Genomic DNA, 27,784 nt, shown 5'->3' on the forward strand with positions numbered 1-27,784 from the left:
CAAACACCGAGCCACATATGTAACGATATCCTTCTTCATTCTCCACCACCAATAATGCTGCCGAAAATCGTGATACATCTTAGTGGCGCCCGGATGAATAGAGTACTTGGAACTATGAGCCTCCTCTAAAATCAACTCTCGGAGCCCATCCATATTAGGCACACAAACTCGATCCTGCAATCTCAAAACTCCATCATAACCTAAGATAACCTGCTTGGCACCTCCGTGCTACACCATGTCTTTAAGGACACACAAATGGGGATCATCATACTGCCGATCACGGATACACTCCAATAAAGAAGAACGAGTGACCGTGCTAGCCAACACATGACTAGGCTCAAAAACATCCAACCTCACGAACTGATTGGCCCAAGCCTGAACATCCACAGCAAGCGGTCTCTCACCGACCGAAATATGAGCAAGACTACCCATACTGGCTGACTTCCTACTCAAAGAATCGACCACCACATAGGCTTTTCTCGGATGATATAAGATGGTGATATCATAATCTTTTAACAACTCCAACCACCTCCTCTTACTCAAATTCAACTCCTTTTGTTTGAACAAATACTGAAAACTCTTGTGATCTATGAACACCTCACATGCCATGCCATATAGATAATGCCTCCAAATCTTCAACGTGTGAACAATGGCTGCCAACTTTAAATCATGAACCAGATAGTTCTTCTCATGAATCTTTAACTGCCGCGAAGCATAGGCAATGACCTTGTCATCCTGCATCAACACTGCACCATGTTCAATGCGGGATGCATCATAATAAACTGTATAAAGCCCTGAACCTGTGGGCAAAACCAACATCGGTGCCATAGTCAGAGTTGTCTTGAGCTTCTAAAAGTTCGCCTCACACTCATCCGACTATCTGAACGGGGCACCCTTCTGGTTCAACCTGGTCATCGGGGCTGCGATAGATGAAAACCCCTCCACGAACCGACGATAGTAGCCTGCCAACCCCAAGAAACTCCGAATCTCTATAGCTGATGCTGGTCTAGGCTAGTTCTTGACTGCCTCAATCTTCTTCGGATCAACTTGAATACCCTCCACTGATACAACACGACCTAGGATGCAATTGAACTCAACCAGAACTCACACTTCGAGAACTTAGCATATAACTGACTATCCCTCAAGGTCTAAAGAACCACTCTAAGATGCTGCTCATGCTCCTATTGGCTGCGGGAATATATCAAAATATCATCAATGAAGACTATCACAAACGAATCCAAATAAGGCCTGAACACTCGGTTCATCAATTCCATAAAGCTGTTGGGGCATTTGTCAACCCGAATGACATAACCAAGAACTCATAAAACCTGTACCGAGTGCGGAAAGTTGTCTTAGGGACATCGGATGCCCTAATCCTCAACTGATGGTAGCCAGATCTCAAGTCAATCTTCGAAAGTATCTTGGAACCCTGAAGCTGATTAAACAAATCATCAATCCTCAGTAATGGATACTTATTCTTGATTGTAACCTTGTTCAACTGCCGGTAATCAATACACATTCCCATCGATCCGTCCTTCTTCTTAACAAACAACATCGGCGCACCCCAAGGCGAAACACTTGGCCTAATGAAACCCTTCTCAAGCAAGTCTTGCAACTGCTTCTTCAACTCTTTCAACTCAGGCAGGGCATACCCGGTAGGTCTGAAGGGAAAACTTCAAGAAACTCACAAACAACGAGCACAGAATAAATAGAAGGAACCTCAGCACTAGAATCACGTACATATGCCAAATAGGCCAAACACCCCTTCTCGACCATACGCCAAGCCTTCACATAAGAGATAACACTACGTGTAGAATGACCAGGAGTCCCTCTCCACTCTAAACGAGGCAAACCCGGTAAAGTTAAGGTCACAGTCTTGGCATGATAGTCCATGATAGTGTGGTAAAGTGATAACCAGTCAATTCCCAATATAACATCGAAATCTACCATGTCCAGAAGCATCAAATCTACACGAGTCTCAAGACCCCCAATCACAACTAGACATGAATGATAGACTCGATCTACCACAATAGAATCACCCACCGGTGTAGACACATAAACAAGATCACTCAAAGAATCACTAGGCATAACCAGATATGGTGCAAAATAGGAGGACAAATACGAGCACGTAGACCCTAGATCAAATAACACTGAAGCATCTCTATCACAAACCAGAACCGTACCTGTAATAACTACATCTGAAACCTCAGCCTCAGGCCTAGCTAGAAGGGCATAACATCGGGGCTGGGCCCCACCACCCTGGATTATATCTCTAGGATGGCCTGCAGCTGGTTGGCCTCCACCTCTAAGGGTCTGAGCTCCACCTCTAAATCATCTACCTCCACCTCTAGCACCTCTATCCCCACCTCTAGCGGGCTGCGCGGGCTGTAGAACACCTGGTGCCTGAACTATAGCACGGGGACCCTGCTGTTGTGACTAAGTACCCACCAATCTCAGACAAGCCCTCATGATATGACCATACTCACCACACTCATAGCATCCACCTGAGTGTTGCGGCTGAGGAAACTGAGACTGACCCTGCCGACCTGAATGACCACCCCAAAAACTCTGGAGCGGCGGTGCACTGTAGGAGCTAGTGGTGCACTGTAGGGGTGGGCATAAAAACCGAAAAACCAAATTCCGAACCGGACCAAATTATTTCGATATTTCGGTATCGATTTATTCGGTATTTCGGTACTATTTCGGTATAGGATTTTTAGTTATTCGGTATTTTGGTACGGTCCTCGGTATTGAAATTTTGATATTTCGGTATACCGAAATACCGAATAATTTAAGTACACCTTCCTTCACTGCCCAGCCCGTTATCAATTTTTAGCCCAAGTTTCTAACTTGTTATTTCTTATCCTTAGCCATTAGCCCACTAAGATTAAGCCCAACGCCCCAACCTAACATTAGAAATTATTATAATTAGAAAAGTAAAGGAACTTCTCATATTTGTTGTTGTTCTACTCATTTATCACTTTATTAGAATTTTTTAATGATATGATTTCTATTATAAATTGTTAGAAGTAAAGAAAGTACTCACATTCTATTGCTATGTTCATGTAGTGATTTCTATTAGAAATTATTAGAAGTGAAGGTACTGCCCACATTTTCTTCTTGCTATACTCATTATCACGCAATTAGAAATTTTCTAATGAATTAGAATTCAGTAGTTCAGCATTGTTTAGTTCACAAAAATATGGTACGATATCGAACCGTACCGAAACCAAACAAGAAGATACCAAACCATACCGAACTACTTTGGTACGGTATTTGGTATGCAGACTTGATATACCGAATACCGAACCGTAATTTTTAAATACCGTACCGAAATACCGAACGCCCACCTCTAGTGCACTGTAGGACTGCTGATCAAAATACTGCATCTGAAGACCATGGCTACCTGAAGCACTGTGAGAAACCTAAAGTGCTGACTGGAAAGGCCTAGGAAGATGGCCTCTACCATATGAATCTCTACCTCCAGATGAGGTACCACTGAATCTGCCTGAATGATGGGGCCTCTTGTCCGACCCATGACCACCTCCCTGTGATAGAACCATCTCAACTCTACGGGCCACATTGGCCGCCTCCTAAAAAGTAATCTCACTCCCAGCCTCCCTAGCCATCTGAAGACGAATCGGCTAAATAAGACCGTCAATAAACCTCCTCACCCTCTCTCTCTCTCTCGGTAGGAAGTATGACAAGAGCACAGTGAGTCAAGTCGATGAATCTGGTCTCATACTGGGTAACAGTTATGGGACCCTGCTGGAGACGCTCAAATTGCCTCCGATAGGCCTATCTCTGAGTAATGGGGAGAAACTTCTCTAGAAATAGCTGTGCAAACTGCTCCCAAGTCAAGGCTGGCGATCCGGCTGGTCTAGCCAAGCAATAATCTCTCCACCAAGTCTTGGCGAATCCAAACAAGCGAAATGTAGTAAAATTGACCCCATTGGTCTCAACAATCTCCATGTTCCTGAGAACCTCATAACAGCTGTCTAGATAATCCTGGGGATCCTCAATAGATGCACCGCTGAAAGTAGTAGTGAGGAGCTTGGTGAACCTATCCAGCCTCCACAAAGCATCGACAGACATAGCTACTCCATCACCGGTCTGAAACACCACACCCGGCTGAACTGCTCCAACTGGCTGAACCGCTGGAATCTGAATTTGGGGAGCTACCTGCTCCGGAGTGCGAGTAGCAGGAGTCTGGGCTCCTCCTCCATCCTAAGAGACAGCTGGTGCTATATGACCAGAGCATCCTGAAGAACTGGGGTGGCAATAAACCCCTCTAGGACTTGAGTTGGGCCCACCGGAACTGCTAGGGTCGGAACCTCATCATCAAAATCAACCTGAGGCTCTGCCACTGGTGCCGCTACTCGAGGTTGAGCTCTACCCCTACCTCAGCCTCTAGCACGGCCTCAACCTCGACCTCTGCCCCTTGTGGGAGCAGCTGCTGGGGGCTCAGGCTACTGAGCGATGGACGAAGAAACGCGTGTTCTCTCCATCTGCGAAAGAATAGAGTAGAAATTCAATTAGCATTGAGAAACGACACTGCACGATGAGAATGAACAAATGTGAAGTTTTCCTAACTCTGTAGCCTCTGGGGATAAATACAGACGTCTCCGCACCGATCCATCAGACTCTACTAAGCTTGTCCGTGAATTGTGAGACCTATATAACCTACAGCTCTAATACCAACTTGTCATGAGCCGGATTACCCACCCTCGGTAGTCGTGATGACGCCTACTCATAGAAGCTAGGCAAGCCACAAAATTTTAGAAATTTTAACTCCTTCATTTTAGTCCTTTTTAACAATTTGTAATAACAGGTAATCAATATTTAAATAATAGCGGAAGACAAAAATATGCGGACGACTTAGACTAATATAATGCCAATATCAGTACGAAAATATCAACATACGTATCTACCCAGAAACCGGTGTCACAATATTCACGGACTATCTATGAATACTACATACAGATGTTTGAAGAAAAGAAATACCATCTGTCTCAAATACAAATGAAAACAGAACATATAAGTAGATAGAAGAGACGTCGGGCCTGCGGACGCCTGCAGGACTACCTCGAGGTCTCTGTGCACTGAAGGCTGGCTCCCCAAGTGCTATTGTCCCAGTGCTCCTCCGGTATCTGCATAGAGTGCAGAGTGTAGTATCAGCACAACCAATCCCATGTGCTGGTAAGTGCCTAGCCTAACCCCGACGAGGTAGTGACGAGGCTAGGGCCAGACTCCAGATAAACTTGTGCAATTACATAATATACGGCGGGAAAATCAACAGGAATAAATAGTTTAAATGGGAAGGGGTACATGCTTCGGGGAACATATCAAATCCAACAGAAATAAAGAGAAATATGAGAGAAACAACTCAAAATCTACAACAAATAATAATAACACTATTGCGGCGCGCAACCCGATCCAATATATAACTAACGTAGTTGTGGCGTGCAACCCGATCCCATATATATAACTTTGTTGCGGCGTGCAACCCGATCCAGTATATATAACATTGTTGAGGCGTGCAACCCGATCGAATATATAACATTGTTGCGGCGTGCAACCGATCCAGTATATATAATATTGTTGCGGCGTGCAACCTGATCCAATATATATATCATTGTTATGGCGTGCAACCCGATCCAGTATATATAACATTGTTGCGGCGTGCAACCCGATCCAATATATATAACATTATTGTGGCATGCAACCCAATCCAATATATATAACATTGTTGCGGCATGCAACCCGATCCAATATATATAACATTGTTGCGGCGTGCAACCCGATCCAATATATTTATATACCTTAAACTCAATCGTACCACGAGTCCCGGCAAGGGATCAACAATAAACTACACTATCCCGACAAGGAAATTCAACAGTGAAGTACATACAACCCGGCAAGGGAGAATAAGCTATAACCAATCTCAACTCAATCCCTACTCATCTCAGCTAACACCAATACTCAACCTTAATTAATTTCCACGTAAATAAACTAAAGCCTTGCTCAACATCGAGAATCACTAGTCAGAACATTCGTAGAATCATTCAAGAACATAACACATATCAATTTAAGACTCACGGTCATGCTAGACACCAACGTATAGATACTCGTCACCATGCCTATACGTCGTACTCAACAAGAAGCAATTAACAAATAGGATGCAACTCCTAATCCCTCAAGCTAAGGTTAGACCAAACACTTACCTCGATGCCATAGACACAATTCACGATTCAATTATAGCTTTACCCCTTGATTCCACCGCCAATTCGCTCGTATCTAGTCACAAATTAGTTAATTACATCAATAAACGCTAAATGAATCAACCCCAATGCATGAAAATGTGTTTTACAAAGTTTTACTCAAAAGTCAAAAATCGCCCCCAGGCCCACATGGTCGAAACCTGAGGTTCGAACCAAAATCTGATTACTCATTCCCCCACGAACCCAAATATATAATTTGTTTTGAAATCGGACCTCAAATCGAGGTCCAAATCCCCAATTTTTGAAAAACCTAGGATCTACCCAAAACACCCAATTTCCCCCATGAAAATCATTGATTTGAGTTGAAATCATGTGAAAAGATGTTAATGATGGAAGAAAGCGAGTTAGAAATCACTTACCAATGTTTTGGAGGAGAAAGGTTATTTGAAAAATCGTCTCTTATGTTTTTAGGGTTTTGAAAAATGAAAAATAACTGAAAATCCCGTTTTAATATACCCCTCTCAGACCCCCTGTGCGGACCGCACAAAATGGAGTGCGGCTGCACAGCTCACCAGGTTGACTGCAGTGACATGTTCTAGTATTTTCGCCATAACTGTCTCTATAGATATCCAAATTGTCATTTCTTTACCTTTCTGGAAATTAGACGCGAAGGGCTACAATTTTCGTTTTTGAATCATCTCAAAATTCCTTGTAAATCAAAATATATAGGCTTCCGAAGTCGGACCAGTGAAATGTTCCTCATCACGGACAACACAGAATCTAGTGCGGCCGCAAAACCCTCACCGCGGTCCGCACAAATTCTAGTGAGGCCGCACAAGCCCCTCCACGGCAGCATTCCTCTTTGTGCGGACCGCACTGGTCTATTCAGAGGCCTTCCAAATCTCTGAACCTGCAACAGCTATGATTTTAAGCCTACGACATCCCGGATCCTACCCGAAACGCACCCGAGCCCTCGGAACTGCAAACCAAGTGTGCATACTAACTCAAAAACATCATATGGACCTACTCGTGCGATCACATCATCAAAATAACATGTAAAATCATGAATTAAACCTCAAAACTCAACATTTCCATCAAGAACTCTCAAAGTTCATAACTCTTCAACTGGAAGTCCAACTCACGTCAAATAAACTCCGTTTTTTCACCAAATTTCACAGTTATCTTTCAAATACTATAACAAGTTTATTCTGGGCTCCGGAACCAAAATACGGGCCCGATAATAATGGTTTCAAACATTAATTCTTTTCTTTATTTCTTAGATAATTCAGTAAAACAATTTCTTTCAAAGATTGATTTCTAAGGCTTGGGACCTCAGAATTCATTTATGGGCATACGCGCAAGTCCCATATTTTACTGCAGACCTCCCGTGGTCGTCAGAATACGGATTCGGGTCCGTTTGATCAAAATATTGACCAAAGTCAACCATAATCAAAATTTTAACTCTAGAATTTCTATTTCTCTTATTTTCACATAGAAGGCTTTCCGGATATAGGTCCGGACCACGCACGCAAATCAAGGTGGGGGAAATGGAGGTTTTTAGGCCTTGGAACACTGAATGCATTTGCAACACAAGTGATGACCTTTTGGGTCATCACATTCTCCACCTCTAAAACAACCGTTCGTCCTCGAACGGACATAAGAAGGAAGTACCTGAGTCGGGAAAAAGATGGGGATAACGACTTCGCTTATCGGACTCGGACTCCCATGTTGATGCCTTAGCGGGCTGACCTCTCCACTAAACACGAACAGAAGGAAAACTCTTCGATCTCAATTGACGAACCTGCTGGTCTAGAATAGCTATCGGCTTGTCCTCATAAGACAAGTCCTTGTCCAACTGGACAGTGATGAAATCTAACACGTGGGATGGATCACCGTGATACTTCCGAAGCATGGACACATGAAACACTGGATGCACGGCTGATAAACTCGGTGGCAACGCAAGTCTATAAGCCATCTCTCCCACTCGATCAAGAATCTCAAACGATCCAATGAACCTAGGGCTAAGCTTGCCCTTCTTCCCAAATCTCATCACGCCCTTCATAGGCGACACTCGAAGCAATACCCGCTCACCGACCATGAATGCCAAATCTCAAACCTTACGGTCAGCATAACTCTTTTGCCTGGACTGAACTATACGAAGCCTATCTTGAATGATCCTGACCTTGTCTAAGGCATCCAGAACCAGATCCGTACCAAACAATCGAGCCTCTCCCATCTCAAACCATCCAACCGGAGACCGACACCGCCTACCATATAAAGCCTTATACGGAGCCATCTGAATACTCGACTGGTAGCTGTTATTGTAGGCAAACTCTGATAAGGGCAAAAACTGATCCCACGAGCCTCCAAAGTCAATGACACAAGCTCGGAGCATATCCTCCAAAATCTGAATAGTCCACTCAGACTGCCCGTCCGTCTGAGAATGAAACGCTGTGATCAACCCAACCCGTGTGCCCAACTCGCTGAACTACTCTCCAGAAACGTGAGATAAACTACGTACCTCGGTTCGAAATGATAGACTCGGGCACACCATGAAGACAAACAATCACCCAGATATAGATTTCAGCTAACCTCTTGGATGCGCTGACTTGGTCAGCCTATCAACAATAACTCACACTGTATCGAACTTCCTCTGAGTCCGTGAGAGTTCAACAACGAAGTCCATAATGATCCGCTCCCACTTCCACTCAGGAAGCTCAATCCTCTAAAATAGACCACCAGGCCTCTGATGCTCGTACTTAACCTGTTGACAATTTAAACACCGAGCCACATATGCAACGATATCCTTCTTCATTCTCCGCCACCAATAATGCTGCCGCAAATCCTGATACATCTTAGCGGCGCCCAGATGAATAGAGTACCTGGAACTATAGACCTCCTCTAAAATCAACTCTCGGAGCCCATCCACATTTGGCACACAAACTCGACCCTGCAAACTCAAAACTCCATCATTACCTAAGGTAACCTGCTTGGCACCTCCGTGCTGCACCGTGTATCTAAGGACACACAAATGGGGATCATCATACTGCCGATCACGGATACGCTCCAATAAAAAAGAACGAGCGACTATGCCAGCAAACACACAATTGGGCTCAGAAACATCCAACCTCACGAACTGATTGGCCAAAGCCTGGACATCCAAAGCAAGCGGTCTCTCACCGACCGAAATATAAGCATGACTGCCCATACTGGCTGACTTCCTACTCAAAGCATCGGCCACCGCATTCGCCTTTCCCGGATGATATAAGATAGTGATATCATAATCTTTTAACAACTCCAACCACATCCTCTGCCTCAAATTCAACTCCTTTTGTTTGAACAAATACTGAAGACTCTTGTGATCTGTGAACACCTCACATGCCACGCCATATAGATAATGCCTCCAAATCTTCAATGCGTGAACAATGGATGCCAACTCCAAATCATGAACCAGATAGTTCTTCTCATGAATCTTCAACTACCGCGAAGCATAGGCAATGACTTTGCCATCCTGCATCAACACTGCACCAAATCCAATGCAAGATGCATCACAATAAACTATATAAGGCCCTGAACATGTGGGCAAAACCAACACATGTGCCATAGTCAGAGCTATCTTGAGCTTCTGAAAGCTCGCCTCACACTCATCCGACCATCTGAACGGGGCACCCTTCTGGGTCAACCTAGTCATCGGGGCTGCGATAGATGAAAACCCCTCCACAAACCGACGATAGTAGCCTAAGAAACTTCGAATCTCTGTAGCTGATGTTGGTCTAGGCTAGTTCTTGACTGCCTCAATCTTCTTCGAATCAACTTGAATACCCTTCGCTAATACAACATGACCCAGGAATGCAACTTACCTCAATCAGAACTCACACTTCGAGAACTTAGCATATAACTGACTATCCCTCAAGGTTTGAAAACCCACGCTAGGATGCTGCTCGTGCTCCTCCCAGCTGCGGGAATATATCAAAATATCATCAATGAAGACTATCACGAACGAATACAAATAAGGCCTGAACACTCAGTTCATCAAATCAATAAAAGCTGCTGGGGCATTTGTTAACTCGAATGATATAACCAAGAACTCATAATGCCCGTACCGAGTGCGGAAAGCTATCTTAGGGACATCGGATGACCTAATTCTCAATTGATGGTAGCCATATTTCAAGTCAATCTTTGAAAATACCTTGGCACCCTGAAGTTGATCAAAGAAATCATCAATCCTCGGCAATTGATACTTATTATTGATTGTAACCTTTTTCAACTGCTGGTAATCAATACACATTCTAATCGATCCGTATTGAACTCATAATTCATTAGATGCTTTTTATGAATGTCAACTAAGTATCGTAAGTAAATTGCTCCAGGTTGTTCAATCATTTGATAACCAGAATTCTCTTTCTTCATCATCAATCGAATCACTGTTTGCGACCCAGGATTCTATTTTATCATCAATCCAATCCCCGTTCACGTTTTTTCTTTTTCTTATCAATGAATAGATCTCTTTACTTGTATGACTTAGATGTCTCGTATTTCTCGAAAAAGTGATTCGATTGATGGGATTTGGTATGAGATCGATGATCCTTCTTCTTAACAAACAACGCTGGCGTACCCCAAGGCGAAACACTCGGCCTAATGAAACCCTTCTCAAGAAAGTCTTGCAATTGCTCCTTCAAATCTTTCAACTCAGGCGGGTCCATACGATACGGCGGGATAGAAATGGGCTGAGTGCCCGGAGCCAAATCAATACAGAAATCAATATCCCTGTCGGGTGGCATACCCGACAGGTCTGAAGGGAAAACCTCAGGAAGCTCACGAACAACGGGCACAAAATCAATAGAAGGAACCTCAGCACTAGAATCACGTACATATGCCAAATAGGCCAAACACCCCTTCTCGACCATGCGCCGAGCCTTCACATAAGAGATAAAACTACAGGTAGAATGACCAGGAGTCCCTCTCCACTCTAAACGAGGCAAACTCGGTAAAGCTAAGGTCATAGTCTTGGCATGACAGTCCATGATAGCATGGTAAAGTGATAACCAGTTCATTCCTAATATAACATCGAAATCTACCATGTCTAGAAGCATCAAATCTACACGAGTCACAAGATCCCCAATCATAAATATACATGAACGATGGACTCGATCTACCACAATAGAATCACCCACCGGCGTAGACACATAAACAAGATCACTCAAAGAATCACTAGGCATAACCAGATATGGTGCAAAATAGGAGGACACATACGAGTACATAGACTTTGGATCAAATAACACTGAAGCATATCTATCACAAACCAGAACTGTACCTGTAATAACTGCATTTGAAGCCTCAGCCTCGGGCTTGGCTAGAAGGGCATAACATCAAGGCTAGGCCCCACCACCCTGGACTACATCTCTGGGATGGCCTGCAGCTGGCTGGCCTCCACCTCTAGCAGTCTGAGCTCTACCTCTAAATCCTCTACCTCTACCTCTAGCACCTCTACCCCCACCTCTAGCTGGCTGGGCGGGCTGTGGAACACCTGGGGCCTGAACCATAGCACGAGGACCCTGCTGCTGCGACTGAGTACCCACCAATCTTAGACAAGCCCTCCTAATATGACCATACTCACCACACTCACCACACTCATAGCATCCACCTAAGTGTTGCGGCTGAGGAAACTGAGACTGACCCTAGCGACCTAAATGACCACCCCAAAAACTCTAGAGCGGCGGTGCACTGATAGGAGCAAGTGGTGCACTGTAGGACTGATGATCAGAACAGTGCATCTGAGGACCACGACTACCTGAAGCACCGTGAGAAACCTGAAGTGCTGACTGGAAAGGCCTAGAAGGATGGCCTCTACCATATGAATCTCTACCTCCAGACGAGGTACCACTGAATCTGCCTGAATGACGGGGCCTCTTGTCTGACCCATGACCACCTCCCTGTGACAGAACCATCTTAACTCTACGGGCCACATTGGCTGCCTCCTGAAAAGTAATCTCACTCCCAACCTCCCTAGCCATCTGAAGATGAATCGGCTGAACAAGACCGTCAATAAATCTCCTCACCCTCTCTCTCTCTCTCTCTCTCGGTAGGAAGTATGATAAGAGCATGGTGAGCCAAGTCGATGAATCTGGTCTCATACTGGGTAACAGTTATGGAACCCTGCTGGAGACGCTCAAACTACCTCCGATAGGCCTCTCTTTGAGTAATGGGGAGAAACTTCTCTAGAAATAGCTGTGCAAACTGCTCCCAAGTCAAGGCTGGCGATCCGACTGGTCTAGCCAAGCAATAATCTCTCCACCAAGTCTTGGCGGATCCAGACAAGTGAAATGTAGTAAAATCGACCCCATTGGTCTCAACAATCCCCATGTTCCTGAGAACCTCATAACAGCTGTCTAGATAATCCTGGGGATCCTCAATAGATGCACCACTAAAAGTAGTAGTGAAGAGCTTGGTGAACCTATCCAGCCTCCACAAAGCATCAGCAGACATAGCTGCTCCATCACCGGTCTGAGACACCACACCCGGTTGAACTGCTCCAACTGGCTGAACCACTAGAGTCTGAATCTGGGGAGCTACCTGCTCTGGAGTGCGAGTAGTAGGAGTTTGGGATCCTCCTCCAGCCTGAGAGACGGCTGGTGCTACAAGAAGCAAGCCTGCCTGGGTGACACTCTCCATAAGGCCCACTAGTCGGACCAGAGCATCCTGAAGAACTGGGGTGACAATAAACCCCTCTAGGACCTGAGCTGGGCCCACCAGAACTGCTAGGGCTGGAACCTTATTATCAAAATCAACCTAAGGCTCCACCACTGGTGTTGCTGCTCGGGACTGAGCTCTGCCCCTACCTCGTCCTCTAGCACAACCTCGGCCTCACCCTCTGCCCCTCGTGGGAGCTGCTATTGGGGGCTCGGGCTGCTGAGCGGTGGATGAGAAAACGCATGTTCTCTTCATCTGCGAAAGAACAGAGTAGAAATTCAATTAGCATTGAGAAACGACACCGCACGACGAGAAAGAACAAATGTGAAGTTTTCCTAACTCTGTAGCCTCTGGGGATAAATACAGACGTCTCCATACCATTCCCTCAGACTCTACTAAACTTGTCCATGAATTGTGAGACCCATGTAACCTAAAGCTCTGATTCCAACTTGTCACAACCTGGATTACCCACCCTCGGGAGTCGTGATGGTGCCTACTCATATAAGCTACGCAAGCCATGAAATTTTAGAAATTTTAACTCCTTCATTTTAGTCCTTTTTAATAATTTTTAATAACAGGTAATCAATATTTAAATATTAGCGAAAGACAAAAATATGCGGAAGATTTAGACTAATATAATGCCAATATCAGTACAGAAATATCAACATACATCTCTACCCAAAAACTGGTGTCACAATATTCACGGACTGTCTATGAATACTATATAAAGATGCCTGAAGAAAAGAAATACCATCTGTCTCGGATACAAATAAAAACAGAACATATAAGTAGATAGAAGAGATGCAGGGCCTGCGGACGCCTACAAGACTACCTCGGGGTCTATGTGGACTGAAGGTTGGCTCCCCAAGTGCTATTGTCCCAGTGCTGCTCCGGTATCTGCACAGAGTGCAGAGTGTAGTATCAGCACAACCGACCCCACGTTCTAGTAAGTGTCTGGCCTAACCTCGGCGAGGTAGTGACGAGGCTAGGACCAGACTCCAGATAAACCTGTGCAATTACATAATATGTGACGGGAAAATAAACAGGAATAAACAGTTTAAATGGGAGGGGGTACATGCTTCGGGGAACATATCAAATCCAACAGAAATAAAGAGAAATATAAGAGAAACAACTCAAAATCTACAACAAGTAATAATAACACGATTGCGGCGCGCAACCCGATCCAATATATATCTAACGTAGTTGCGGAGTGCAATCCGATCCCATATATATAACATTGTTGCAGCATGCAATCCGATCCAGTATATATAACATTGTTGCGGCGTGCAACCCGATCTAATATATATAGTATTGTTGCGGCGTGCAACCCGATCCAGTATATATAGCATTGTTGCGGCGTGCAACTCGATCCAGTATATATAACATTGTTGCGTCTTGCCACCCGATCCAGTATATATAGAATTATTGCAGAGTGCAACCCGATCCAGTATATATAGCATTGTTGCGGCGTGCAACCCGATCCAATATATATAACATTGTTGCGGCGTGCAACCCGGTCCAATATATATAACATTGTTGCGGTGTGCAACCCGATCCAGTATATATAATATTGTTGCGGCGTACAACCCGATCCAATATATTTATATACCTTAAACTCAATCGTACCACAAGTCCCAGCAAGGGATCAACAATAAACTACACTATCCTGGCAAGGGAATTCAATAGTGGAGTACATACGTCCCGGCAAGGGAGAATCAGCTATAACCAATCTCAACTCAATCCCTACTCATCTCACCTAACACCAATACTCAACCTTAATTAATTTCCATGTAAATAAACTAAAGCCTTGCTCAACATCGAGAATCACCAGTCAGAACATCCGTAGAATCATTCAAGAACATAACACATATCAATTTAAGACTTACGGTCATGTTTGACACCAACGTATAGATACTCGTCACCATGCCTATATGTCGTACTCAACAAGAAGCAATTAACAAATAGGACACAACTCCTAATCCCTCAAGCTAAGGTTAGACCAAACACTTACCTTGATGCGACGAACACAATTCACAATTCAATTATAGCTTTACCCCTTGATTCCACTGCCAATTCGCTCGTATCTAGTCACAAATTACTTAATTACATCAATAAACGCTAAATGAATCGACCCCAACGCATGAAAATGAGTTTTCCAAAGTTTTACCCAAAAGTCAAAAATTGCCCCCGGGCCCACATGGTCAAAACCCGAGGTTCGAACCAAAACTCGATTACCCATTCCCCCACGAACCCAAATATATGATTTGTTTTGAAATCGGACCTCAAATCGAGGTCCAAATCCTCAATTTTCGAAAAACCTAGGTTCTACCCAAAACACCCAATTTCCTCTATGAAAATCATTGATTTGAGTTGAAATCATGTGAAAAGATGTTAATGATTGAAGAAAACGAGTTAGAAATCAGTTACCAATGTTTTGGAGGAGAAAAGTTATTTGAAAAATCACCTCTTATGTTTTTGGGGTTTTGAAAAATGAAAAATAACTGAAAATCCCATTTTAATATACCCCTCTCAGACCCCCTGTGCGGACCGCACAAAATGGAGTGCGGCCGCACAGCTCACCCGGTTGACTGCAGTGATATGTTCTAGTATTTTGGCCATACCTGTCTCTACAAATATCTAAATTATGATTTCTTTACCTTTCTGAAAACTAGACACGAAGGGCTACAACTTTCGTTTTTGAATCATCTCAAAATTCCTTGTAGATCAAAAGATATAGGCTTCCAAAGTCGTACCAGCGGAATGTTCCTCACCGCGGACTGCACAGAATCTAGTGGGGCCGCAAATCCCTCATCGCGGTCCGCACAAAATCCAATGCGGCCGCACAAGCCCCTCCGCGGCAACATTCCTCTTTGTGCGGACTGCACTGGTCTATTTAGAGGCTTTCCACCTCTCTGAACCTGCAACAGCTATGATTTTAAGCCTACGACATCCCGGAACCTACCCGAGCTCTCGGAACTCCAAACCAAGTATGCATACTAACTCAAAAACATCATATGGACCTACTCGTGCGATCACATCATCAAAATAACATGTAAAATCATGAATTAAACCTCAAACCTCAACATTTCCATCAAGAACTCTCAAAGTTCATAACTCTTCAACCGGAAGTCCAACTCACGTCAAATAAACTCCATTTTCACCAAATTTCACAGTTATCTTTCAAATACTATAACAAGTTTGTACCGGGCTCCGGCACCAAAATACGGGCCTGATAATAGTGGTTTCAAACATTAATTCTTTTCTTTATTTTAGATAATTCAGTAAAACAATTTCTTTCAAAGATTGATTTCTAAGGCTTGGGACCTCGGAATTCATTTCCAGCCATAGCCCAAGTCCCATATTTTACTGCGGACCTCCCGGGGTCGTCAGAATATGGATCCGGGTCCGTTTGCTCAAAATATTGATCAAAGTCAACCATAATCAAATTTTTAACTCTAGAATTTCTATTTCTCTTCTTTTCACATAGAAGGCTTTCCGGATATAGGTCCGGACCACGCACACAAATCAAGGTGGGGAGAAAGGGAGATTTTTAGGTCTCGGAACACTGAATGCACTTGCAACACAAGTGATGACCTTTTGGGTCATCACAATATATTAGGGACAAAGTGAGTATGGCTTTTGTGGAAGATAAGTTGCGGGAATTGAGGTTGAGATGGTTCGATCATGTGAAGAGGAAAGACTCTGATGTCCCGGCTAGGATGTGCGAGAGGTTGCCCATGGCGAGTCAAAGAAGGGGCAGATGGAGGCCTAAGAAGAATTGAGGTGAGGTAATTAGGCAGGACATGACTCTACTCCAGCTTACCGAGGACATGACCCTCGATAGAAATGTGTGGAGGTCGAGAATTAGGATGGTGGGTTGATAGACAGTCTAGACTTTTGCCTTATCTCACTAGTAGTAGCAGTACTAGTCGGGGTATCTTCCTATTCCTAGTCCCTTGTTTTTATATGCTGTGTCATTATTATCTGTAAGATTGTCACTATTCTTGTAGTTTCGTATCCGTAGATTTTGTTATTACTCGTTGTATTATTTGTTTCTATTGTCTTATTACCTTGTTGTTGCTATTGTTTCTCTATTGCTTCATTTTTATTATTTTTGACCCAAGAGTTTTCGGAAACAACATCTCTACCTTCATAAGGTAGGGGTAATGTCTATGTACAGATTACCTTCTCAAACCCCACTTGTGTGATTTCACTGAGTTTGTTATTGTGGAAGAAAAAGTCAAAATTTATTCCCCTATCATCCATGGCCGACTCCAATGTTATGGAAGGTAATGCTTGTGCCTTAGGCCCCCAAATTTGGGTGCCCAGTTTTTTTTAAAATAATAGGTTTATAGGTATTTAAAAAATAATATTTAGTACTTTTAATATAAAAGTAGAGTTTTTAATATAAAAAGAAAGAAAGCTTCTTTGATATATAAATAAAGTAATAACTTAACTTACCTACGGAAGGGAAGATGAGTAGTTTTCCTAACGTTTTAATTTTTTACTTTTTACTCCTTCATTAGATATCGTGTAAAATTTTTACTCTCTTCCTTAATTTCTCCAAGTCAATCTTTCTTATCAGTCTTTCTCTTTGACATTCTTACTTACATTCTTTTCTCTAAGATATCATTAGTTCAAGTGCTCAACAATAATTTTAAGTTTCCAATAGTTCTAAAGTTTTATTGCTCTATAAAATCTTATCTAAGGTCAATAATTTTTTAAGAAAGATTAAACGATGAATTGATATATATTATCAATTGAAAATGAATTATTAGAAAAAATCGATTATAAAAAAGTTATTAACAATTTTGTATCTTAAAAAGTTAGAAGAATAGATTTTAAATAAAAATAATCTTATTTAGGCCCATATTAAATTTTGACTTTAGTATAAACGTGACTATTTTGTAAGGGCGAGAGTAATATTAAACCAATCTCGAATGGTAGAAAAACATATTTGACCATTTTTCTTAATTAAATCATTCTCAATTTTATTTAAATATATTTTCCCTTGGTTGTTTGTGTCGCACGTATACATAAAATCAACTTTCCATGGGAGTTGGGACAATCCCAAGCAAAAATCGGATAACACCAATAACACAGAGCACGAAACAAGACATCAATTTAACGGTCAAAAACAACCGACTTCCCAAATCCAACGGCCATCGTTTCTTCTCCTAGTGCTCGCCGGGAAAATATAAGTTCTCACAATCTGCAAATTTTCAATTCAAAATTTTTCCTTGAAAATTCCTCTCAAATGGCACAAATTTCCTTAAATTTTCAGTTTAATACCAAGTATTTGTACAGACACACTTTCTTCTGCAATCGTTACGGTTTTTTACACGAAAAAAAAACCATTTCTTTTGTCAATAAAAATTCCCCTTTTCGTCCACACGCTGTTGTATTTTCCAAATCCCTAAATGGGTTTCAATTTTTAGTGAAGAAACGTGAAATATTTGCCCGAGCTAACGGGTCATGCGAGCAAGATTCGGATTCGACGGAAAAAACCGAATCTTCAGCTGAAAACAGCAAGAAAAATCCGGGTTCGGATACGGGCTCGGGTCGAGTTCCTGGGTCGGGTCCAGGCCGGAAGGACAGTTGGTGGTCAAAGCGGAGGAAGTTGAGGTGGGAGCCGATAGTACAGGCTCAAGAGATTGGGGTTTTGTTGTTGCAATTGGGGATTGTGATGTTTGTTATGAGGTTGCTCCGACCTGGTCTGCCTTTACCCGGGTCGGACCCTAGAGCCCCGACAAGTTTTATTAGTGTACCTTACAGTGAGTTTTTGAGTAAGGTGAATAGTAATCAGGTGCAGAAAGTTGAGGTTGATGGTGTACATATTATGTTTAAGTTGAAAAGTGAAGTGAGTAGTAGTAGTGTTGTTGTAGAGAATAATGAGGATAGTAAGTTGCAAGAATCTGAGGCATTGTTAAGGAGTGTGAGTCCTACAAAGAAAATTGTGTATACGACGACAAGACCAATTGATATAAAGACCCCTTATGAGAAAATGCTTGAAAATGATGTTGAGTTTGGTTCTCCAGATAAAAGGTCTGGTGGTTTCTTGAATTCTGCATTGGTAAGGTTTTGATGAACAACTTTTCTAGTTCATATTGTTGTTATGCAATATTAAGTGGTATACTTACACATTGCATGTTCACTTGCTATAGCTGTATAGGATTTAAGTTATATGCGTTATCAGTGTAAATTATTTTTGGATAGTTCAATTTAACCAGTTATAACAAGTTCCACTCTAGTTTTCAAGTTACCATATTGTAGGTCAATTTTAACCGATGGTGTAAAAAGTTTGTACACTGTCAATGCACAGAACTTAAACTCATCTGTTACACAACAAAAGGAGCAGTAACACCAGATAGTAGAATAGAACAACCCGTAGAGCTAGCTTGGAAATGGACTGGTATTTAGAAATCTAATGCTTCCTCAACAGCTATCTTTAGAATGTCTTAGTTCTTTCTTCAATCTTTCTAAATGCTACTAATTGTAACTTCACTGCTTTTGATTTTGTCTTTCTGAAATTGCCACAAATGAAGTAGTTATAACTATACCAACTGAAAAGTTGTTCTTACCTTTGTTGGAAGAAAAATGTTGTGTTGCCTTTATGTCATGTAGTTAATATCTCTTTTCACTGAGCTTTGATGGTACTTAAGGTATTTCTCTGTCTACTAGCGCGTTCTATTTCATTTAATCAACTGGACTTCTTTCCACACTGGTTAGAGTCAGCTAACCTATCTCAACCTTCTTCTTTTATTTGGATTTAGGACCAGTTATGTGAAGCTCATTTAGGCAGTGTTTAGGGTGCTCTATTTGAAGCCAGACATTCTGTATATGGATTCTCAATGAGTTGTTACTTGATTGAGATGACTTGACTTAGAGATTTTGGAGAAACCACCGGAGTGCAGTTTGATGGTTCACCAAAATGATATTTTTGAGCCGTCTATATTCTTTTCCTTTTTCCCTTTTTTCTGATGTTATTTCATTATTCACTATAATAGTCTTCCATACTCGTGGGTTTCAACCAGAGATCTGCTTTGAGCTCTTTATTGTTACACTGGTTATGGATAAGCGAACCAGAGGTACACATGATAATGTCTCATGGTTTATGCCAATTGTACACATGATACTCATGGTGTATGCTAATTGTAGATGATATTGTGTTAACTGACGAAGCTAGCAAGGGTGTTGTAAGAAATCTGGAGAAGAGTGAACATGGAGAAGCACTTTAGGGAGTAAGAAATCTGGAATAACTAGAAGTAAGAACAACTCACTGCAAGTTTAGCCGGTACAAGAAGAATGAAGCTAATGAGAGAGTAGATGTGATGGTGGTTACCAAATGCAGATAATTCAGATATTTATGCTGAATTTTGCAGGACAATGTTATGATAGATGACGATGTAACACATAGAATTGAAATTGGATGGTTGAAACAATGGAACGTGAGTATGATGAAAATGTTCTGCCATGGGAGGATGTCTACAAAAGCAAAACGCATGTTCTTTAGCATGGTCGTAAGACCAGCAACTTATATGAGAGTGGATGTGCAATCTATAAGATTAAACAAGATAAAAAATGACCATATCCGATGATAAAATGAAAAAATGTTATTTGAGATCTTGTTCATGTATTATGAAGATCTCCAAGTTAACTGCTCCGATGATGTGAAACAAATGATTATTCAATTTGTTAAAGGGAAGTGGTGAACCTAAAACCATGTGGAGAAGTTTAAAAAATCTAAAACCTTTGAGAATCCAAGCAGAGTCCGTGCAAAATAAAACACAATAAAAGCGAAAGATAATGTATACCAACTAGTTGAGATTAAGGTTTAGTTATATTGGTGCAGTTACATCAGGTCCATGTTTTTGTTAAACATGTTTAGAGATTTGTGTGTCAGAATATGTAGAGCATCTCTAGTGTTAGAGAACTCCGAATTATCAAGTACTGGAAAGAAACAGGGTTCGAATGGAGTGAAATGTAGATTGAGGATTCATATGGCCTACCCCAATTAGCTTGGGATGGAGGCATGGTTGTATTAGAGGGAACAAATGACAATATCAAATGAAAAATATTTCAAAGTTGGAATTAAAAACTAACTTTACTTTTGATTTTGCAGATAGCTTTATTCTATGTTGCTGTACTAGCAGGGCTTCTTCATCGCTTCCCAGTAAACTTTTCTCAGGTATATTTGTGAATATATTTGTGGCAATTCCCATATCCACCATATTTATGAATACATCACCTACTTTATTGTGGCTGCCTAATTACAGAGCACAGCTGGTCAGCTCAGAAATCGCAAGTCAGGGGGTTCAGGTGGCGCCAAAGTATCTGAACTTGGGGAAACTATCACATTTTCTGATGTTGCAGGTGTTGACGAGGCTAAGGAGGAGCTAGAAGAGATTGTGGTATGTTTCATTTTCATTTGGTGAACTCTCTTAGCAATATTTCCTCACGAGTGCTGCATTGTGATACCTAAAATATTGAATAGTTTATAACTCATTATTGTGGTCTTTTATAACTGCTATTTTCTCCAGGAATTTCTTAGGAATCCAGATAAGTACATACGGCTTGGTGCACGTCCTCCTCGTGGTGTTCTACTGGTGAGTTTCAAATTCAACATAGTAATGGGACCGCTAGATCGTTATCAAAGTGAAAAGCTGCAAGAGTACTGATACAGTAATTGGAGGCTTTTAATCATAACTCATTGAAACTTTCTGCTTTCTGGTTTTTATTTATTTAGTTATTTTGTCTTCCTGAAGGGATTCTCTCTCTATCCCTTCATATCACTTTGTGATGCCTCTATAACTAAATTACATCATTATTTCCTGCTAATTTTGTTATGCGACTATTGACTCGTAGACCATTCTACTTGGGGACACCCTTTGATTAGTTATCATCTTTGTGCTTCTTAGTGTACACATTGCTCAAGTAGCTTTAACTTCTTGCAGGTAGGTCTTCCGGGGACAGGAAAAACACTTCTAGCAAAGGCCGTCGCTGGGGAAGCTGAGGTTCCTTTCATCAGTTGTTCTGCAAGTGAGTTTGTAGAATTGTATGTTGGTATGGGAGCATCACGCGTCCGGGACCTGTTTGCACGGGCAAAGAAGGAGGCACCTTCAATAATTTTTATCGATGAGGTAGCCTCTGCTTTCCCTCTTTCCTTCTTCCTCTCAAAACTCAAAATATCCTAATAAAAAGTGTGTCCATTTTCCCCGGATGTGCAGATAGATGCTGTGGCAAAAAGCCGTGATGGTAAATTCCGCATTGTAAGCAATGATGAAAGAGAGCAGACACTGAACCAACTACTCACTGTAAGATGTGCTGATTTTTTTATGTGCTACATCACTTCAGTTTTGCATAAGAAATTAATATTTTACAATAATCAACAGGAGATGGATGGATTTGACAGTAATTCTGCTGTAATTGTCCTTGGAGCAACAAATCGCTCTGATGTTTTAGACCCTGCTCTTCGCCGACCTGGAAGATTTGATCGTGTAGTGATGGTTTGTATCTGTCCTCTGCTGGAATAGAAATTTCATTTATTATAAAGCTTTTGTCCATGATTTGGAACATTGGTCATGACCTCCTCATACAACAACTCCTATAGAAGGGAAATGGTGATGCAAGTTTTTGTTTCAAGGTGGAAGCGCCTGATAGGGCTGGAAGAGAAGCTATCCTAAATGTACATGTCTCCAAGAAAGAACTTCCCCTGGCACAAGATGTTGATCTTGGCAACATCGCTTCTATGACTACTGGTTTCACGGGGTAATCCTTCCTCTCTGATTTTCTTAAGCTTTCAATTTCATCTATGGTGTTTCTATGGCTGACTGTTCATCTTGGGGATGTACAGGGCAGACCTTGCAAATCTAGTGAATGAAGCTGCTTTGTTGGCAGGAAGGCAGAATAAAGTTGTAGTTGAAAAAGAAGATTTCATTCAAGCTGTTGAGCGTTCAATTGCGGTATCATTTCTTCCCTCTCAAAACAATGCTCTAATAGCTGAGTGACATGCGTGCACCATTACTATTTCTGCATTACATGAGACTATGTTTCTCCGTTCTCATGTGCTATATCCTCGAATATTGCTGCTTGTAGTTCAATAAGATCTAAGTGGGCACACATAAGAAGCTTGTTATGAGAAAAAAAATCCATCTTAAGTATTCTCCCTTGAACAAGAGCCCACTAGGAAGGATTTTACATTTTTAGGCTCTATGATATGATAATTTTAATAAACTTGGATTGTCATTGATTCAGAGAAGAGGTGCATCTTATCGGTCCTTAAACTTCGAATGTGTATGTTCCACTGTTTTTTTTATAACCGTGGTGTCCGGGCCAACTTATGCGCATCGCGACTAATTCCATGGGATACCTGCTACCTCCTACCAGCAGCAGGTACCAGTTAACTCTATCCTCCAAGGCTTGTATAGATGGGAAGAAATCACCTAGTGCTTTTTGTCTCCGCTGGCAAATTGAACCTGAGACCTCATGGTTCTAACCTACTTCATTGACCACTAGGCCAACACTTGGGTGCTATGTTTCAATGTTTTAGACCTTGATAGTTCTAAATGAACAGAATTTTATATACAGTTAAAATATAACGGTCAGCAATGAGGAACATGTGCAAGCTTCAACATTCCTAACATTAGCGGCAATGGTAGAATTGGCTGAGTCAAGATTCATTTGATCCCTCTTTTAACTCAGGACCAGTGTCTTCTAGTTTCATGTGCGCCAAACTTGAAGTACAGAGCAGTCTTTGGTTTTGAGTGAAATTACATATTGCTCAATTTATGTCTATGGATCTTGTATAACAAAATTGTAAAAAGCTTGAATATGATGGGGAATAGTGACTGCCCTCTAAGAGCCCATGTAAGGAAGAGCATTGTCCAGGAAAGTCCAACAAGGTTGAAGGTCTAACTCTCGGAAATTCTAGATGCCCTACAAGTTATAGTTTGTTTCCCCCATGCTCAATCTAGTACTGCTGGTTTGTTGGTCAATAGGAAAATAAATGATAAAGTATTTCTTGTTCTTGATCATTCTCTGCTATGTCAGTTGATTTGTATGTTTTAGTTGTTCACCAATTCCATTCAGGTTTACAAGCTTCATTTTCAATGTTTCAGGGCATTGAGAAGAAGACTGCCAAGCTGCAGGGCAGTGAGAAGGCTGTAGTTGCAAGGCATGAAGCAGGGCATGCAGTTGTTGGGACTGCTGTTGCTAAGCTTCTTTCTGGGCAGCCACGCGTTGAGGTAATCATTATTTTAACTTGCTCTGAGAAAGTTTATTTCTTCTTGATTTACTACAAGCTCGCATTATTTATTTAGTTGACTGGTTTTGTGTCACACTGGGTAACATCTGATAAAAGGAACCGATCCCCCCTCCCCCCCCCCCCACAACAAACCAAACCAAAAAAACAAGAAAAAGGAAGAAAACTCTCTGATAGAATTACTCTATATTTAGAATTTCTAGAGTGTGACATGTTTCAGAAAAGGAAAATCAGCACGTCTGCAAGTCTTGAATAGCCTGGTATTTAACCATTTCCAGAGACATAATACATCAGCAAGACCTCTCCTTTGCATTTAGCATGGGACCTCTAAATTCTAATATGGTTTTGCTTGTTCTTGGGTTATGGAGCATTAAAAAACAGTTAGGATCATTGATCAATGTCACTGCTCTGACCTATCCTTTTTTTTTTATGACCGAGAAATCCGTCTGGGGCCGATCCTTTGGACCAACCGCAGCCTTCGAAACTCGGTGGATAATGGGCCCGTCCCTCTACCCTTCTCCACTTAAATACCAAGCTTTGCTTTGTATGGTGTGGGGGCTTGAACCTGTGACCTAAGACACAAATTCACCACCCTTTGCCACTTGAGCTAGGCCCTGGGGACACTGCTCTGACCTATCCTTCTTGATGTAGTATAACTGTTATTATGGCAAAATAAAGTAAAAAATAGAAAATGGGAAATAGTGACTTTTTGGTGTCTAGTTAAGTGATAAAAATGTCCAGAGCGGAAAGATATCAGTGTCTGGATTTAATACTTTATCCCACAAAAGAAAAACAAGTGGGTGTTATTTGATAAGGAATAGGAAATGACTTGGTTCTGATGTCAGACTTGAATACAAGTCAATACGCTGCTTATTACTTGACCTCTATTATACCTAATGAGGCAAAGCTGGAAGAATATATGGATAAGCAATCTTAGTTATCAGGAAAAAACGTAAGGTTCTCCTTCCCTCTCTCTTTTCTGTCTTTCTCCAGATTCATGGAAATGTATGCACTGGCTAAAAGGTTTTAGGCCTCTGTGGCAAGCAGCTCTGGTTTTTTTTTCCTTAATGTTTTTCATTATATGAAGGGGGAGCCTTGGCGTAACTGGTGAAGTTGCTGCAATGTGACCAGGAGGTCACGGGTTCGAGCCGTGGAAATAGCCTCTTGCAGAAATGCAGGGTAAGGCTGCGTACGATAGACCCTTATGGTCTGGCCCTTCCTCGCACCCCGCGCATAGCGGGAACTTAGTGCACCGGGCTGCCTGATGTTTTTCATTATGTAGTTTTTTGGTTGAGTAGGTAAGGTAAAGTATTCCAAGATTTTGGTGCTAGTAAATAGAGAATGAGACATCTAAAGACATTTTTCTCGTTACTTCCCCTTCCCTCTCTTTATTGATCTTGATGGCACCGGTTAGTTTATTATCTTCTCCCCCGATTATCCTTCAATTAAAATGTATCTCTATTTCAATGGAACAATACCAACATGGTTCTGAAAGTTGTCTTCCTGCAAAGGTCTCTCAATATGTTTGCTCCTTTTCGTTTGAAATATTCCAAGTGAAGTCAGCCGTTGCTATATCGGTGCATGATCCTTAAAGGCTTTTACCAAAATGAGTATTTTGCTGCTTCTGCTCATCTGAAACTGCAATTATTGCTTTTCTTGTACATAATTGTGAATATTGCAGTTATGGTTTCAATAACAGCTTCCTTTTCTCGTTAATCAGAAGCTAAGCATATTGCCGAGATCTGGAGGGGCTTTAGGATTTACTTATATTCCTCCAACCAATGAGGACAGATATCTGCTCTTTGTTGATGAATTACGTGGAAGATTGGTCACTCTTCTTGGTGGACGTGCAGCGGAAGAAGTATTGTACTCTGGACGTGTATCTACAGGTGCTCTTGACGATATACGCAGAGCAACAGACATGGCCTACAAGGCAGTGGCTGAATACGGTCTTAATGAAACCATTGGCCCTATTTCAGTGGCAACTCTTTCCAGTGGTGGAATGGATGATAGTGGATCCATGCCCTGGGGAAGGGATCAGGTATTTTCTGCTTTTCCCACTCTCATGATATCTGCTTTCTTCTGCTCTAATTCTTTGGGTTCTAACTTAAGAAAACGACCTCCTTAACAGAACTGAAATTAAAATTATTCCAACAGGGGCATCTTGTTGATCTTGTTCAAAAAGAGGTCAAGGCCTTACTACAGTCTGCACTTGATATTGCACTTTGTGTTGTACGTGCTAATCCCACAGTTCTTGAGGGGTTGGGAGCTCAATTGGAAGGTAATACTTAATGATGCTTTTACTTACCATTTAACATTTTGATATTCTTTAGTATTGCTTTCTTTTAGCATCTTCATAGGGCAATGATTCTACATTGAAGCTTGTTTAAACATACTAAGTAAATAAAATTGTGCTCTCTCTAACAACTTAAGCTTTTAGATGAGATGCTCACACAATTTAACATGGTTCTCACTGTAACTCATTATCATAAGTAACTTTCATGTGCCAAGCACATGAAAAACAATCATGCTTGCATGTGCAGGGGTGTGTCGAATCATACTTTTAAGTAAATAGAAATGCACTCTTTTTAACCGCTTAAGCTTTAAGATGAGATAGTCAAATAATTTAACAAACTTAGCTAAGAGAATCTTATTTTATATGTTGATTAACAATGAAGATCTTACTTTAATATTCTCTTTCTTCCACCTCAGAGAAAGAGAAAGTAGAAGGTGAAGAACTACAAGAATGGTTGAGCATGGTTGTTGCACCGGCAGAACTTAACTTTTTTGTTAAGGGCAAGCAAGAGTCTTTACTTCCATTGCAAGCAAGCTCTGGATGACAGCTGCAAGCTTAACCAAGTCATCTGTATCAAAAGGAAATTCGAGTGAGGACTTCCACGTCATCATCTTTCCTCTTAAGGAAAACAAAGCTAATATTCCTGGACCAGATGGACACGGCGTGCTGGCATCCGGCCAGCTTGATTTTGTATGTGTTACTAAGGTAATTGACAGCTACTTAACTCCTATAAATCCTGCTGTTAAATACCACAATCACAGGTTGGTAATTTAAAGAGCAGGGGTATACTAAAGATCTAATCAAGAGTTTTCTTGATCCTAGAAGTGGAAGGAAAATAGGCTCGTGATCGAAGTGATGTCTGTTGGTATATTTCTTCTACATCACCTGTACATGTGCAATTATTTTGGTAATTACAAGAATCAATACTTAATATTGTACCATACATCTGTACTTCATCTTACAAAGAAGTAATCCATGTTCTGATGTTGTGAGAGATGAAAACTGTGTAGACAATGTAATCTTTGTGATTATGGGACAAAAGTATCACTAGGCTGCCATAATTATTGACTTGTGTAAATGTTGATAGTTTTGTCTTATTAATTAGATTTCTTACAGCCCTATGTTTTTGTAAATTGGAAGTATTTGATGAGGTGAAATGTTAAAAAGAGACTTGTAAGTGCAGGAGAGATTTCTAAACCAAGTAGATGATGAAGTGACAATTAAATGTCTTTTTGTACTTGTTGTGATGAAAACAATAAAAGAAGAAGACAATATTGTAGAGAAAGAGAGGGGAAATTCTTATTGAATTTTGGGATG

At 41.5% G+C, this 27,784-nt stretch overlaps 1 protein-coding gene across 1 annotated transcript; it reads left to right on the forward strand.

Moving 5' to 3' along the window:
* The first annotated feature begins 17,988 nt into the window (after positions 1–17,988).
* On the forward strand, positions 17,989–27,582 carry LOC104210889 (ATP-dependent zinc metalloprotease FTSH 9, chloroplastic-like). The gene is made up of 13 exons (XM_009759854.2): positions 17,989–18,984; positions 21,034–21,099; positions 21,188–21,322; positions 21,452–21,517; positions 21,866–22,051; positions 22,139–22,225; positions 22,304–22,417; positions 22,555–22,679; positions 22,765–22,873; positions 24,029–24,154; positions 25,892–26,212; positions 26,329–26,452; positions 26,884–27,582. Exons 1-13 carry the CDS (start codon positions 18,169–18,171, stop codon positions 27,009–27,011), a joined length of 2,403 nt encoding a protein of 800 aa, XP_009758156.1. The 5' UTR covers positions 17,989–18,168; the 3' UTR covers positions 27,012–27,582.
* The last annotated feature ends 202 nt before the right edge of the window (positions 27,583–27,784 follow it).

Source organism: Nicotiana sylvestris, chromosome 2 (genome assembly GCF_000393655.2).
Source record: "Nicotiana sylvestris chromosome 2, ASM39365v2, whole genome shotgun sequence".
Taxonomy (NCBI): Eukaryota; Viridiplantae; Streptophyta; class Magnoliopsida; order Solanales; family Solanaceae; genus Nicotiana; species Nicotiana sylvestris.